The 15,446-nt window shown below is 44.9% G+C and overlaps 1 protein-coding gene across 2 annotated transcripts in view; it reads left to right on the top strand.

The window, feature by feature from the left end:
- Positions 1-1,580: 1,580 nt before the first annotated feature.
- The window catches only part of Wwtr1 (WW domain containing transcription regulator 1), a 114,659-nt gene continuing 100,793 nt past the window's right edge, over positions 1,581-15,446 (top strand). The window contains exons 1-2 of one of the 2 annotated variants that reach the window (XM_021195990.2): positions 1,581-1,785; positions 2,234-2,668. In XM_021195990.2, coding sequence (XP_021051649.1) covers positions 1,619-1,785; positions 2,234-2,668 — 602 coding nt within the window. In that variant the 5' untranslated portion in view covers positions 1,581-1,618. Of the gene's footprint in view, positions 1,899-2,233; positions 2,669-15,446 lie in introns of both variants that reach the window. The other variant, XM_021195991.2, reaches the window with a different exon arrangement.

Raw genomic sequence — 15,446 nt, 5'->3', positions numbered from 1 at the left:
CCTATTTTATACAAATATAGTTTAGGGTCAGATAGTTTTTCAGGCAAAAAGGGGTGATAAGTGGAAAAGTTCAAGAGGCCTTGGTATAAGATTACCTGCCATTTCTCAGTCTGTAAGGGACCAGGAGTCACAGTTCATGTATGGGCACTGGGATACGATCCAGCTAATCAAAGATGGTCTCAAAATTTAAAAAAAAAATTTGTTGGGGAGGGGCTCATATGGAGGCTAGAGTTGGTTCTCTCCTTCTACCATGTAGTGTGTGGGATTTGAACTCAGGTTGTAGGATTGCCCGGAAAGGATCTTTTCCAGCTGAGCCACAGTTCTGTCCTCTCTCTGTCTCAAAGTAAAAACTGATGGAGTGGCTTGCATTTGTCCCTTCAACTTGCTGTTAGATCACAGTCGTCTTCATTTTTCTGTAGCACTGCCGTCCTTCAACTGTGGATTTAATTTTGACTTTTATTTCTCTCTTTAACATGGTGAGTCACAGCGCTTCATTTGATACAGTTCTGCTGACAAACTTGCATGCAGTCCTGGCTAAAGCAAAGTGCTTTGCGTGTATTGCCTCATTTAACCTATCTAATAAATTTGTCTATTAGAATCTGTGGGTCGGGTAGGGGCTTCCTGGAATGTAACTTACAAAGCAGCCACCCTTTCTTGGAGAGAAGGAATAGAGTCTAGCAGCTGGCAGTGGGAAGGGCAAGGCCTCCTCCCTCTTCCCCGCAGCTGTCTTACCAGGCCAGACCTCCTCTCCCCAAAGGCTGGGGTCTCCACCTCTGGCCCATGTCCAGTCGGGTGGGAGGCTGTGTGGCTTTTTCCGGGTCACTGGCACACCCTCTCTATCCTAGCCACCTGCCCCTGTTCCATCCCAGTTCCAGGCTCCCTAGAGGGACCCAGAGACATTCCAATCCTCCCACTACCCTCGCAAACGCCGCGGGAGGAGGGAAGGGGGCGCAATTGCTTGGCCTTCTAGAACGCAGCTTTGTCTCGGCCCTTTTTTCAACTCCTAGTATCCAGATTCACTCCGTAGAGGAAGCTAAGGATTGATGAAAGGCTTGAAAGTTGGTAGTTTACAATCGACTCGTTGGTGAAGCCGCATCTTCAGCAACAGCGGCACTTTTGGGAAACCGTCTCGCAGACAACTGAAAGCCAAACGGCCAAGTTGTCTCCCCACCAGACCAAATATGGTCACAAGCGCTAAGCAGCCTTCCGTGGAAAGTCTGGCCTCGCGGGTGTCTCCCTGAGCCAGGGTGCGCTCCGGTCCGACCTCTGGCAGATCCGCGCCCCATGCCACATTCCGGGTGCTGGGCGCTCCCCTTAAGGCGAGGGCAAGCGCCCTGGACCCTCAACCGAGGGCCCTCCGTTATTCTCCGATTTGGTTTTTGTCCATAACCCCTTGATTTAACAGGCTTGAACCATTTTCTCTTTGATCCCGCCCCAAGTCAGTGGTAAACTCAAAGGAATGCAGATAGAGCGCTCGGCGGGAGAGGTCGGCGCGGCGGGGCGGGGGCACGGTCTCTCCCGAGCTGCGAAGTGCCCAGCCCACCCCCGCCAGCCCGGCTAGGGTGGGAGGAGGAGGAAGAGGAGGGGCGTGGGGCAGGCTGGCTCCGGCCAGGAGGTCATGCATAATTCAACAGCTCCACTTTCGGCCCGCCTCTTTCTTAGGGGTGGGAGTTTGCTGCAAACTTTGTTTATGGGACAGTCCGGGAGCCGCGGCGGCTGCTCTCGTCTACGTCTTCTCTGTCGCCTCCTCTCGCCGTGCGAGCGCCCGAGGCCGGCTCCGGGGATGTAAGAGGATAAGCCTTCGGCTGCTGGGAATCCGCTCGGGATCTGCCAGCCGGGACCGGGTTCCAGCTCGTCAGTTCGGGAGGCGCCCAGGCTTGGCTTCCCCGCGTGCCCAGGTAGCTCCCGCCGCGCCCCGCACCCTCCTTGGCGTCCGGCTCTTAGACGACCGCAGTCCGGACACTTGGGGTCGGCGGTGGGGGTATTGGGCAGGGGAAGCTGAGACTAGGTCTGGTGCAGGCACCCCTCACCTCCTCCCACGGTTGCCTGCTTAGGGGAGCTTCTCTGTTGCGGGAAAGTTGCATAATCTCGGAGGCCAGGGGCGCCCCCTCCCCCACCGGCCAGTCCCTGGACTCATACCTGTCTCTAGGTTCTCTCTGTCCTTCCCCAGGACTACCCGTTCCACCTCTGACTTACACTAAAAGGCTGACCTGATCTTTCTTTTTTTCTTGTAGAAGATGAATCCGTCCTCGGTGCCCCATCCGCTCCCGCCGCCAGGGCAGCAAGTCATCCACGTCACGCAGGACCTGGACACGGACCTCGAAGCCCTCTTCAACTCTGTCATGAACCCCAAGCCCAGCTCATGGCGGAAAAAGATCCTCCCGGAGTCCTTCTTTAAGGAGCCGGATTCCGGCTCGCACTCGCGCCAGTCCAGCACCGACTCATCGGGCGGCCACCCGGGGCCTCGACTAGCTGGCGGCGCGCAGCACGTCCGCTCGCACTCGTCGCCCGCATCCCTGCAGCTAGGCACCGGTGCGGGAGCCGCTGGAGGCCCTGCACAGCAGCATGCACATCTCCGCCAGCAGTCCTATGACGTGACCGACGAGCTGCCGTTGCCCCCCGGGTGGGAGATGACCTTCACGGCCGCTGGCCAGAGATACTTCCTTAAGTAAGTCTGCCGGCGGCCAAGAGGGGCAAAGTTGTGATGCCCAGGACGCCCGTGCGTTCATGGTGTGTGTGTGTGTGTGTGTGTGAATTAAGTGAAATTGCTGTGCAGATAGCCTGAATGTTTACATTAATGCTAATGGCACTAATAGCTACCCATTAAATTGGTTACTTTTTCTTTTTCTCTTTCTTTCCTTCTTTCTTTCTTTCTTTCTTTCCCTTTTTTTTTTTTCTCNGAGAGAGAGAGAGAGAGAGAGAGAGAGAGAGAGAGAGAGAGAGAGAGAGAGAGAAACTCTTCCAAGGTGCTTCAGAGATCTGCAAAGTTAAAAAGTAGGGTATGAATCTCTGGGAGTTGGATTGACTAGAACGGAGAACAGTTTCATGAAGTAGAAACTGCTTAAGTCCTAAGAGATCCAGTCCCTTGGAAAATCTAAACTTGGGGAAAGGAAGTTTGAGGGACTTTGGCCTAAATCTGGGTCTTAGGCCCTTATAGCCTTCACTTAAGTTAGCTAGCTCACAGCCAGGTGAGTAGGTGGTCTGGGTTCTTCAGCCACTCAGGAAAAGCAAACCGGAAAAGAACACAGTGCCTGGTGGGCTTTCCCTCTCCCAGCTGATGACGTAATGACCACACAGCACAGTAATGTAATTACCAACCACACTGTAAAGTAGTTATGGGCTGGACCAACAAATTGTGTGGAAATTGGGTCAGGAGTCTTATGTTACACTTGGTAACCTAAAATACCGTCACGGCAGGGCAGTAGTGTGCATTGTCATTCTTCATGCCCCACCTGCCCAACTTTTTGAGGTCGCGAATTTTACATTATATCCAGCCTTTTGAATTAGATTGAACAGAGAAATGTATTTTCAACTGCCAGAGGGAGTTCTTGAGGGAAAACCGGGCTGGAACTTGAGTTGTTATCAGAACCAGTGAGGTCATAGGGGTCAGGTTAGAAAAAGGCCTGGGCGGAAGTTGTGGCTGAACCATTGGTGCAGAATCACTTCAGCTCGGCTAGTCTGCACTGCCCAAAGGGAAGCCGTCTAAGAACTTGTCATAAACTTCATCTTACAGTCCTGTTTCTTTGCTGAAGTAGACTTGCTTTGAAAGGCTCAAATGTAAGATAGCATGTACTATTTTAAAAGTGTAATGCCAAGTTCCTCCTCGGCATTAAATATCTTTGGTCCTTTGATTACCGAGGCCCTCTAAGAATGAGCGGATGGTGGTGGATGCAACGGACATATGAGACTCATTCTAGTTCTCAGCCCTCCCTCATCCCAAAGCTGTTGATCTCATGTGCATTTATTTCGTTTTATGTGTATATGTGTGTGTGCCTGGATGTATGTATGTATGTGCACCACATACATGAAGTGCCTGTGGAGGCCAGAAGAGGATGTCTTATTCCCAGGGGTGGCAGTGTAAGCTGCATCCCCCTCCCCTAGTTTGCGATTTGGGTGCTAGGAGTGGAACTCCAGTCCTCTTCGAGCATCAAGTGGTTTTAACCACCTAGCCGTCTCTCTAGCCTCTTGGGAGATATACTTTTTGTTGTATTTGTTTTCTTTGTCTTGGAGCTTAGTGTGGTGCTGGCATCCTGAAGCCAACTCAACAGCTTTTTTACACAGTTGGTGTCTGGATTATTGAGCCATGGTGTAGACACATGCTCAGGGCTTTGATTTCTAAGTGGCGGTTGAAGTCAGATATGCAATGTAATAGCATGGTGATTTTCTAAGTCTCCAAAGGAAGATATTAGTGTCTGTACTGCATACATGTTCAAAATAGCATTGTGTATTAAGTTCACTTAAGTAAATGCAGCTGTATGTATTTCACCATGATTTTTTTTTTTTTTTTTTTACCAGTGTGATGAACTTTGCAGTAAATACAGGTAGCGTCTCAGTAATTTTCGATGGTCCCTTTTGGCCTCAGATGCGTTTTAAACTGCTCATGAATGCACACGTATATGTGGAAGAGCTGGGCTTGCCTAATATCTGTGGGAACCTAGAAAAAAAAAACAACTTCTAAACAAAATCAAATTCTTTTCTACATGTGTTTTTAATGATTTAAGTTGCTCAGATGTGTTAGCGATTTAGGGCAAAAATAGAAGTTAGCCGTGGGTATAGGGAGAGTTGCTGTGATCCATTTCTGTCCTCCCATGCAGCTATGGGCACTCCTCCAGCTAAGCCAGAGTGCTTCTTCATTTCATTTTGAATGGTAGATGGAGTGTAAATAGTGTGCTGGCATGACCTGATGCCGTCCCTGGAAATTTCTTGGCTAAGTGACTAAGAATTTAAGGAATTATGTTTTTGTGAATATTGTCTTGTAGAACACACATTCTGCCAAGAATTCTTGATTCCTTTTAGAGCTTTGTTTGAACTTTTGAGTAAGGTACGTGTTCTGTGCCACACTTTGTTACACGGCCTTAAGAAAAACGGTAGCTGTTCACCCTGATTTCAATCTCTTGGAACCCATCCATTTCTCAGCTCTGTCGTCCATAAGTGGGACTGGCAAGAGAATCCCATTCTTGACTCTGGGGAACTCAGGGATCTATCAGTCAGAAACCAAAGGATTTTATAATCGACAAGGATCAGTTTGGGAGTTTTGGGGTTTCTTGCTTTTCTTTCTTTCTTTCTTTCTTTCTTTCTTTCTTTCTTTCTTTCTTCTTCTTTTTCTTCTTCTTTTTTTTTTTTTTTTTTTTTTTTTTGTGTGTGTGTGTGTGTTTTGTTTTTCAAGACAGGGTTTCTCTGTGTTTTCTCTGTGTGTAGCCCTGGCTGTCTTGGAACTAGCTGTTGACCAGGCTGGGTTTTAGTGACTTTTGTATTTTATCCGTCCTAGAGGAGGATGAAGGTGTGATTTGGCAGAAGTCGTGTTATTTAACGGTGATACCTGACTGAAATGCTCCTGCATAACTTTTGTTCTCTCTCTCTCTCTCTCTCTCTCTCTCTCTCTCTCTCTCTCTCTCTCTCTCTTTCTCTCTTACCAGGGTCTCATGTTTCGGGCACATGCCACCATGCCTCGTGTATACGTTTGAACCCAGGGTTTCCCCTAGGCTGGGCAATCACTGTCAGCTGAGCTGTGCCTCTGCCCATTCTGTCACTTTTGGTAGACTGCCCCTGTTCTGCAAGTCAGTGGACGTTTGGCTTGCTGCTGGTTCTTACAGGTCGCCTGCTCGCAAGGACCTTCCACATTCCCCGAGCCTGGAACCTCTAACTAGACCTTATGCTTTGTTTAAATGGTTAGACAGGAGCTCCCTGTGTAGCACTGGCTATCCTGGGACTTGCTCTGTAGGTTAGGCTAGCTTTGAACTCAGAGAACCCCATCGTCCTTTGCTTCCTTTTTGCTGGCAATGTTAAAGTGGTATACCATTATACTCAGAAGTTTTTTCTTTTTTTAATATTTTTTGTTACTATTTTCATTTATGTGTATGTGCCCATTGAATGCCATGTGTGTGATGGCTCTCAGAGGCCAGAATTGACGGTCAGCTTCCCTGGGGCTAGGGTTAGAGGAATTTGTGGCCTACCTGATGTGAGAGCTGGGAACTGAACCTGGGTCCTCTGCAAGGGCAGCAAGTCCTCTTAACTGGCTTGTCTGTGCCCCTCATAAACAATTCTTAGGGTTGAGAAATCCACAGTCAACAGTCTTTGATTTTAATGTTATAAAATGATTAACTTTCTTATGTATTAGTTAGAATTGGATTTTATCTGTTGTTTTGGCTTTTTGAGACAAGGTCTCTCACTAGGCTGACTTTGAACTCACAGGGACCCACCTGTGAATGCCTCCAAGATCTGGGACTAAAAAGGGGTTGCCTGGCCTTGGGTTGGATTTTAAACTCTCGCTTGTGTGTGACGTTATAAATCCTTAACCAATCGGGAGAGAGTACACTCAACCCACGTGACATGATTTTTTTTCTTACTTTTCATTGATCAAAGTTACATTCCCTTTTCTTCATATTTTGACCCTGATTTTTTTCTGATATGGTCTCATTCTATAGCCCACACTGGCCTCAAATTCATGATGATACTCCCATTCAGTGCACGAGAATTTGGATTATAACTGTGAATGACTATGCAGGGTTTTGGACCCTGATTTTCTTGCTTCCAGAGGGAACCCTTTTTATTTCTTATTGAATTACTATACATTAATTCTATGTAATGATAGTTTTCATCTTTACATTTTCTTTTTTTTCCTTTTTTTGTGATTGTGTCTATGCATGCCTATATATGGTGTGTGCTTATGTGTGTGAGCATTTTTTTTGTGAAAGATTTATTTATTATCATATATAAGTTCACTGTAGCTGACTTCAGACACACAGTGTCAGATCCCATTATGGGCGGTTGTGAGCCACCTTGTGGTTGCTGGGATTTGAACTCAGGACCTTTGGAAGAACAGTCAGTGTCCTTATTCGCTGAGCCATCTCACCAGCCCCTCATCTTTACATTTTCATATATGAGTTCACATATGGTGATCATATTGACTCTCTCCATTACCTTCTCCTGACTTCCCCCTCCCTCAGATCCTCTTCCACTTCCCTGGTTAATCTCTCTTCTGCTTTCACGCCTTTTCCTTTTTGAGACCCAGTGGATTTAATTGGGATTGCTTACATAGCATGGGAAGGGGTTATTTATAGGGCCCCTACTAATGGGACCGTACTAATGGTGACATCACTGAAGAAAATGGCTCTCCCTCCTCAGCAGACATTAACTCCTCATATGCCCTCAGAGAGACTGGCTTTAGAGAGCTCCGCCCACTAGCAACTGTTGACTGCTTATAAATACTCAGGGGAGGTGAACCATGACTTTCTGAAAAAAATTTTTTCTAGTATGTCTAAGTAACTTTTAGTGTGTTTATGTATTATTTGCCCTTATGATCTAGGATATATTCTGTGCTTTGTCCAATCTGTTTGGCATCTACCATTGAGCTATATAATCACTCTGTTATATGTCAAGATTTGAATCCAAGTGTGGATGAGGTCCCATAGGGCTTCAGATAGAGAAGTCCTTATAAATCCTGTAAAGGGCATGAAGGTGAATAGTCAGAAAGGTAGGAGGAAATTAAAAAGAAAAAAAAAGTGTGCCTAGAAGCCAGCAAAGAGAATGATAAGAAGAAGAAATGGTTAGCTCTGTGAACCTAGATATGTTCAGGGAACACATTCCTCCCCACTGAGGACACTTTTTCCTGGGCTATGTATGTTAATTTAATAATATAATTTGGACAAATGAAGAAAATACAGATTCAGATAGTTGTAGGCAACATGTTCTCTTACAGCCCCCCCACACTCTCTTACAAGTCCCTAGTGTCCCTGAAGAGGTGTAGGTCCCTCACTTCATAGGACTGATGCTTTGTGGAGACACCTTATATTTGCTTAAGCACTCTACTACAATGAGATCTGAAGCCAGTGTTTTTATAGCTAAGTTAAAGATTTGAATTTCGGGGCTGGAAAGTTGATGTTGCATAGGGCCCAGGTTCAATTCCCAGCTTCCACATGGAAGCTCGCCACCTCCTCAGGCATCAGACATGCCTGTGATGCACAGACATACATGTAGGCAAAACACTCATACTCATAATATAATATAAATACCCCCCCCATAAGAACAAAAAGATTCGAATTGAAGTATTATCCTAATTGGTAAAATAATCACTTGTCCAGTTCTCCATTGTCTGCACGTGGTGATCTTTGTTAGTTAGTGGCATGTATCTGTTGTTGGGGAATGCCATACTAAATTATAGCCGTAAGAGCAGCAGGTTATGTTTGGAGAGTGTCATTTGTTAAGTGTGGTTCTGGAACTCTAACGTGTAGTTTTGGGTGAGGGTTTATCTTTTCTGTCTCTTGTGGTTTTTATTGTTTGTTTGCCAAAACTGGTACTTGGCAAAGGGAATTCTGAGATTGATGCAAGGGAATTCTTCAGGTTATATTTGATTCTATCAAGCTGAGTTAAGTTTGGTTACATTCTATAGTTAAAGCCTAGATTGAGATTTAAAGGCTATTTCATGGATCGGGAGAGGTGGCTCAGCCTTCATGAGCCCTGGCTGCTCTCGCAGAGGATTCAGGCTGAGTTCGCAGTACACACATGGTGGCTCACAACGGTCTGGAACTCTAGTTCTAGTTCTAGGGGGTTCCTCTTGGGTCTCCAGGGGTACTGTACATACATGAAATAAAAAAATAAATAAAAAAATAAAAAAATATTAAAGGCTATCTTATTTGTTTGCATTTTGCAAATTTAGGAGCAACTGTTACAGATTTGAGATTTGTATAGACATGAATTTAATTGGAGCGGTTAGGGTTCATATAGGAAACAAACTTAAGTCCTGTTCATGACATTCTTAAAGTTTCATGATGATGATGATTGAGGCAGGGTTTCTCTGTGTCACTGCCCTGGCTGTCCTGGAACTTGCTCTGTAGACCTGCCTCCGGAGTGTTGGGATTAAAGGTGTGTGTCATCATGTACCATTTCTGAAGTTTAGAAAATTCTGTAGCACATGTGTCCCCACTTTATGGGTTTTTGTTTTGTGTAGTGTGTAAACTATAAGCCTATGTATATACAGCTTTGTGAAAACAGGGATTTTTAAATTATATCATCTAGTATATATTTGGCTAACTTGTGCCAAGTATAATATCATAAAATACCATAAAAATCCAGCCATGAATTTGCATTGTGGAATAGCTTGAAGAAATGAAAGCTAGGAATAAAGGAGTAGCTAGCTGTTTGTGGGTTTAGCTATAACTAAGTGTGATGTTTTTTTCTTAGTTTATTAAAAAGTTGTCCCATTGCTGGTGTAAGACAATTTCAACTTGAGTTACTGATTTAGCAGTTTCTGCTGTTTGCATGTGAAGACGGTGAGGGTGGGTTCAGGCTTAGCAAAGACAGCCCAAAGGAAGGCCTCAGGGCTGTGGTCCCTTTAGTACCAAGGTAGGAGTTTCCTCTTTATGTTTGTCTATTGCTTGGATCTTAATAACTATTGATCAGTGATCAACAGCTCTTTCACAGTTGGAGCAGCATAGAGTGTTGGGTCCTTATGGAAAACTGGGTGTCGGTGCTAAACAAATGCCTTTAAAGCCTGCATCCCAAACTGTGGCTGACTCTGACAGTGTCAGAGCAAGTTATGTAGTCCTGCAGCCTTTTGTAATTGTTAGCCACAGCGCTGAGTCAGGGGCTGCCCCATGCTTTCCATTTAACCTGTTAATTGTTCAGTCCTAGTGAATCGCTTTGAAAAATCACGAAGGGACGCAGATTTCTCACTTGCACGTGCCTCAGGATACCCAGCTTGCCTCATAGGTGAATAGGTGGCTCCAGGACAGTTGAAGAACATTGCTTATGTATGCCTTAAAGCAAAGTGTCTTCAAGGAGTTCTAGTAGCTTCTGCAAGGCCCTCCTTAGGCCTGGTAAACCTCTTGGGTGATTCATATCTGCTTTGTGGATCTTAGGATTGAGAGCTGCAGGAAGAAAGGATTATAAACGTGTCTATGAATATGGGGACATACACTGCTGTTACGGAATTTTGTCAGCTGAAGTGAAAATGAGTTTTTAATTACGTTTTTATATTACATTTAGTTATTTAATGTATGTCTTCATGTCTGCGTGTGCCACCACTCGCCTGTGCCACAGTGTGAGTGGAAGTTAGGACAATTTACAGAAATTGGTTTTCTCCTTTTACTATGTTGGTCCCAGGGCTGAACTTGGTTATGGTGACATGCGCCTTTACCTGCTGAGCCGTCTTGCCAGCTGCTAGATGTTTCCTCTGATATAATAATGCAGATCTGGATATATTTAGAGATAAAATTATTCTATATATCAACTCATGGGTAGGCTAAAGAAAAATCAGATTTTAAAAAACATTCATTTAGAAGCTCACGTTGAATGAAATGTCTTTCTAAAGTGTTTGTTTGCTCATTTGTTTATTTATTTATTTAATTGCAAGCAGATTCTTTTCTCATATCACAGACCCTGATGATAGTTTGCCTTCTCTCTTCCAAGTTCCTTCCTGCCTCTCCTTCCCTCCGGATCTACTCCTTTCTTGTCTCTTATTAGAAAAGAACAGTCTTCTAAGAGATAGTCACCAAACATTACACAGTAAAATATGACAAGATGAAGCAAAAACTGTCATATTGAAGTTGGAAATGGCAACCTAATAGGAGGAAGTTGCGAGAGTCCCAAGAGTAGGCACAGGAGTCAGGGACTCATTTTCACAGTCAGGAGTCCCCTACACATACTAAGCTGAACCGTCTACTATATCTACAGAGGCCCTGGCCTGGACACATGTAGGTCCTGTGCGTCCTGCTTCAGTCTCTGCGGTCCCCTATGTCTGCTTAGTTGATTCAGAGGGCCTCGTTCTCTTGGTGTCTTCCATCCCCGCTGGCAGGACAGAGTCAGATCTTCGCCTCCTTTTCCTCGAGGTTTCCTGAACTCCAAGGGGAGGGATTTGATGGAGATCTCCAATTTAGACTCTCCCCGAGTAATGTCTGGCTGTGGGTTTCTGCATCTCTTCCCATCTGCTGCAGGAGGAAGCCTCTCTGATGACTGGATAAGGTACTGATCTATGAGCATAGCAGAATACTATTAGGAATCATTTCATGTCTGGTTTAATCCTAGGTCTCAATGCTATCTAGTTTCTGGTTCTCAGGCAGTGTTGGGTTTTGGCTTCTCCTTGAGGAGGGAGTTTTAAGTCAAATCAGACATCGGTTGGCTACTTCCACGTGTTCTGGGCCACCACTGCCTTAGCACATTTTGCAGGCAGGACAGGTCATAGGTCAAAGGTTTTGTGACTGGTTGGTGTGTTTCTCTTTCAGTTGTCTGCCGAGAACCTTCCTACACCAAAGAGACTTGAAGGTAGGGATAAAGACCCCATCTAGGTACCAGCTCCACCTCTCCATGTTTAATGAGTTGTTTGAGTGTTTTCCTTGGCAATGGGGCCTTTACTGGCAATTTGCAGAGAGTAACCTTTTTGTCTCAGCAACAGCTTGGGTTGTTTAGGGATTTCCATAGTACCCTCTAGGCCAGCAGCTCAATTGAACGCAACCTAGTCATGCCATTGGAAGCCTTTCCCAGCTCCAAGAGATGGCCAGTTAGGATTCTAGACTCATTACTAGGAGTCCTCTTTAGGATCACTGGTGGTTTGAATAGGAATGGCCTCTATAGGCTCCTATGTTCGAATGTTTGGCCCGTAGAGAGAGTAGGGCCATTAGGAGGTGTGGCCTTGTTGGAGTAGGTGTGACCTTGTTGGAGGAAGTGTGTCACTGAGGCCTTCAAAGCTCTAGTCAGCTCTCTCCCTGTTGACCTGAGGATCAAGATGTAGAACTCTCAGCTCCTTGTCCAGCACCATGTTTACCTGCATGCTGCTATGTTTCCCACCATTACTCTAATGGACTAAACCTCTGAATCAGTAAGCCAGCTCCATTGAAATGTTTCCCTTTATAAGAGTTTCTGTAATGGTCATGGTGTCTCTTCACAGGAAAGAAACCCTAACTAAGACAGTCACCTTCATATATTTTTGGAAGTTTACATTCCACACCACCCTCCAAATACCTCTCAATTTTAGCCTTCTATCCCCCAATCTCACCCCCCTTCCTTCACTTGATCCTCCACTGTGCCCTTACTAGCCCCAGTCTGCTGTAAAATTTATTCTATTTCCCAATCCTAAGTTTCACTGTATTGCATTAGCTGGCCTATGTAGACATTGACTGGCTCACTATGTAGACAGGACTAATCTCAAAATCATGGAGATCCACCTGCCTCTCTGCCTCTTGGTTGCTGAGATAAAAGCATAGAAGATGATTACATTCATATCTTCAGGCTTTGCCTGAAGCACCTTTATCTGCTGAGCCATCACCAGCAGCTTGCTCCCAGAGTTCCTCCCTCCCCCCTCCTTCTCCCTCCCTCTTCCCCCCTCCCCCCCTCTTGTTAGGATACAGGGTCTTTTTATATAGGTCAGCTGTCCTGGAACTCATCAGGCTGGTCTTGAACTCACAGAATTCTTGAATGCTACGATTAAATGTGTGTGTCACCCACCATACCTGGCTCAGAGTTGCTTTTTGTTAAAACAGATCAAAAGTAGTTCTTTGACTAGACGAAAAACATTTCATCTGTCAGTTTCTAAGGTCCCAGGGGTATAAGTGGTGTGGGTCTGTATTCATCCTAACCTTTATCGGTTGACAGAACAGCTATTTGTAAAGATGGTGCAGGCTATCGGAACTTTAATGAGTCATCTGAAAAATGAGTGTGACCCTGAGAGACAGTTCAGGTTGTTTGTACTTGGCAGTCTGAATGGGCTTTGAGCATGAGGAGAGAGAGAGAGAGAGAGAGTGCCTGAAATTATTAATAGTCTTAAGGGGATTTTTGTAAGAAAAGTGGCAAGATTCTTGTGAAAGGGGGCCCGTGAGAGTAAGGGAGACCCAAGAAGCTGTCTTAGGACCCTTGTGCTATCCTGAACTTTCAAACAAAGCTAAATTTTGGGGGAAAGGCAAGGAAGGTAATATAAGGTCAAACGATTGTCTAGAACTAGACATACTCATGAAAGACTTGAGATGTTTTGTAGATTTCCTTTGTTACAGGAGAGATAATCGCTGTTGCCCAAGTTTGCTGGAGGATGAAAGAGCTCACCTACCACTTTAAAAACATTTAAACACCAGCTGACATTATTCGTACCTAAAACCCTTGAAAACAGAACCGGGTTTTCAGGTATGCTGGCCTGCTGGCCCCTCAGGGCAAGCCCCAGGAAGCTGGTGGTTGCAGGCCTACTGCTCCTTTTGCAACATTGCCTGCCTTTGTTCTCAAGGGGGATGTTAGAGTGGCCTGCTTTGGTTTGTTTCTGGTCTGCAGCCTGCTTGGGTGAATTTAAAAACCTGTTTGTTTCATCCATCAGCCAGCTGGGCTTTACCCATAATTCCTGAACTTTGATTATGGGGGTTACTATTGGACAAGAGCGTCTTTGTCAAGGAGAATGTTTAATACTCTGGGGTCTAGCGTGACTAGCGGATGTAAATTGTATGGAAGTAATTAAATGTGAAGGAAATGTCATGTGGGCTGAATTGCAATGTTCAGACTTTGTGGCAGTCATTTTTTTTTTTTTTTTTTTTTTAAAACGTATACTAAGAAGGATGGGAAGAGAAAAATAAAGGTTCAAAGAGTTAAGGGAGCAGATACAGAGCTCAGACTCCTTGTCTGTCCTGGCTAAGATGTGAAGAGCAAGTATTCTGTGAATTCCATTGCCCTTCAGGTGAACCCATGGAGTATAGATGCTGGGGCGCTTGTTCCTCTTCCCAGCCAAGTGTCTTTACTCCACGTAGATGTGTCTGCAGCAAGGGAGTGGGCGCTTGATGTTGTTACAGAACAGACTTGGGCGTGTGGAGAGGGTGACTGTTTCTTGAGTGTTTGTTCCATTTTGTACTTAAGAATGCCAAGAGTGTCCATGCAGCGGGGGCGCTCCTTAGATTTCTGGGCATACTTGTGATCTTTCTCCTTGCACGCAGTGCCCTTTACCTCTGTGCTTGGTCTTTTAAGACAGCCAACTCCATCTCCTCCCTAACACCCTAGTGGTCCAAACATGCAGAAGGCCTTTCTACCTCTTCCCAATCCCCGTAGTAGTTAATCTGTGCCAGGTAGTATTTGGCCATTAAAATGTCATGTAATGCTTATTGTCAAAAGAGTGAGCTTAATTCATTTCCCGGACATTATGAAAATATGGACTGGGCACTGTGTGAGCTTTAGCTTCGTGCACACGGATGCAAAGAAATATAGTGCTGGCATTGAATGTTGTAAAATTGTGTGTGTGTGTGTATGTGTGTGTGTGTGTGTGTGTGTGTGTGTGTGTATGTGCATACACATGAGTGCAGTGCCAAGGAGGCCAGAGGCATTGGATCCCTGGAGCTAGAATTATAAACTGGTTGTAAACTGCCTCGTGTGGGTTCTGGGAATTGAACTCAGATCCTGCTAAGTCATCTCACCAGCTTTTTGAAATCATTATGGGCGTTCAGAGGCTGAAATGGACACATTTAGATTTGATGCAATAGTACAAGTTTGGTTTGGAGTTGAGTTTGGTCCCAGTGGGCTACCCTGGTCTGCTCTGATGGAAGGCACGTGTGTTTTATTTTTGCTCTTTATTTGTAAATGCGTACAGATAAGAATCAGATGTGGACCACTTTGTGTTTCTTGAGCATCTAGCTTAAAGCCAGGAATACAGTAGCCACTCAGGTAACGTGTCTTGAAACACCCATCACCGGTTTTCACTTCTCTGCTTGGTCATGTGATAATTTTACAGTTGATATGTGTTGAGTTCATTTTGTGTCTTGCTGTCCTTAGCATAGTAGCTATGTATAAAGTAGATTTCTTTCTGTAATATGTTCTACTATTCTTGGTATTTATTTTCTTGTCTGACTGTATATTCTAAGACATCATCTCCTCAGACGGAACAATGAAGATCCAGCAGAGAGACTGTTGCTGTGAGTAACACACTGTGTATACCCATCCCCAGATTATTTCATGCTCTATTTGGTGGAAATTTACCACCCTAACTCTTCTGCTTTCAAAAGCTCTTGAGACTGAAAGTTTCCCAGCAGAGCTGGAGAAAGCTTTTTTTTTTTTTTTTTTTTCCCTTCAAGGGATTTTACAGGAATTTAAAGGGATTATTACATACATTTAATACAAGAGATTAAATGGGAGTTTGGATCTTTGCTGTAATTAAGCAGGTTAACTTTATCAATAGTGAGCTTATTGATGTCAGAGGAGCTAGACAGTCTTGAGTATTAAACATAGCCTCAGTCAGGCCTGGAACTCCCTATGTAAACCAGGCTGTCCTTCAA

The sequence above is a fragment of the Mus pahari genome, chromosome 4 (assembly GCF_900095145.1).
Source record: "Mus pahari chromosome 4, PAHARI_EIJ_v1.1, whole genome shotgun sequence".
Lineage (NCBI taxonomy): Eukaryota > Metazoa > Chordata > Mammalia > Rodentia > Muridae > Mus > Mus pahari.
The sequence above is the reverse complement of the archived record's forward strand: the minus strand, read 5'-3'. Positions and strand labels throughout refer to the sequence as shown.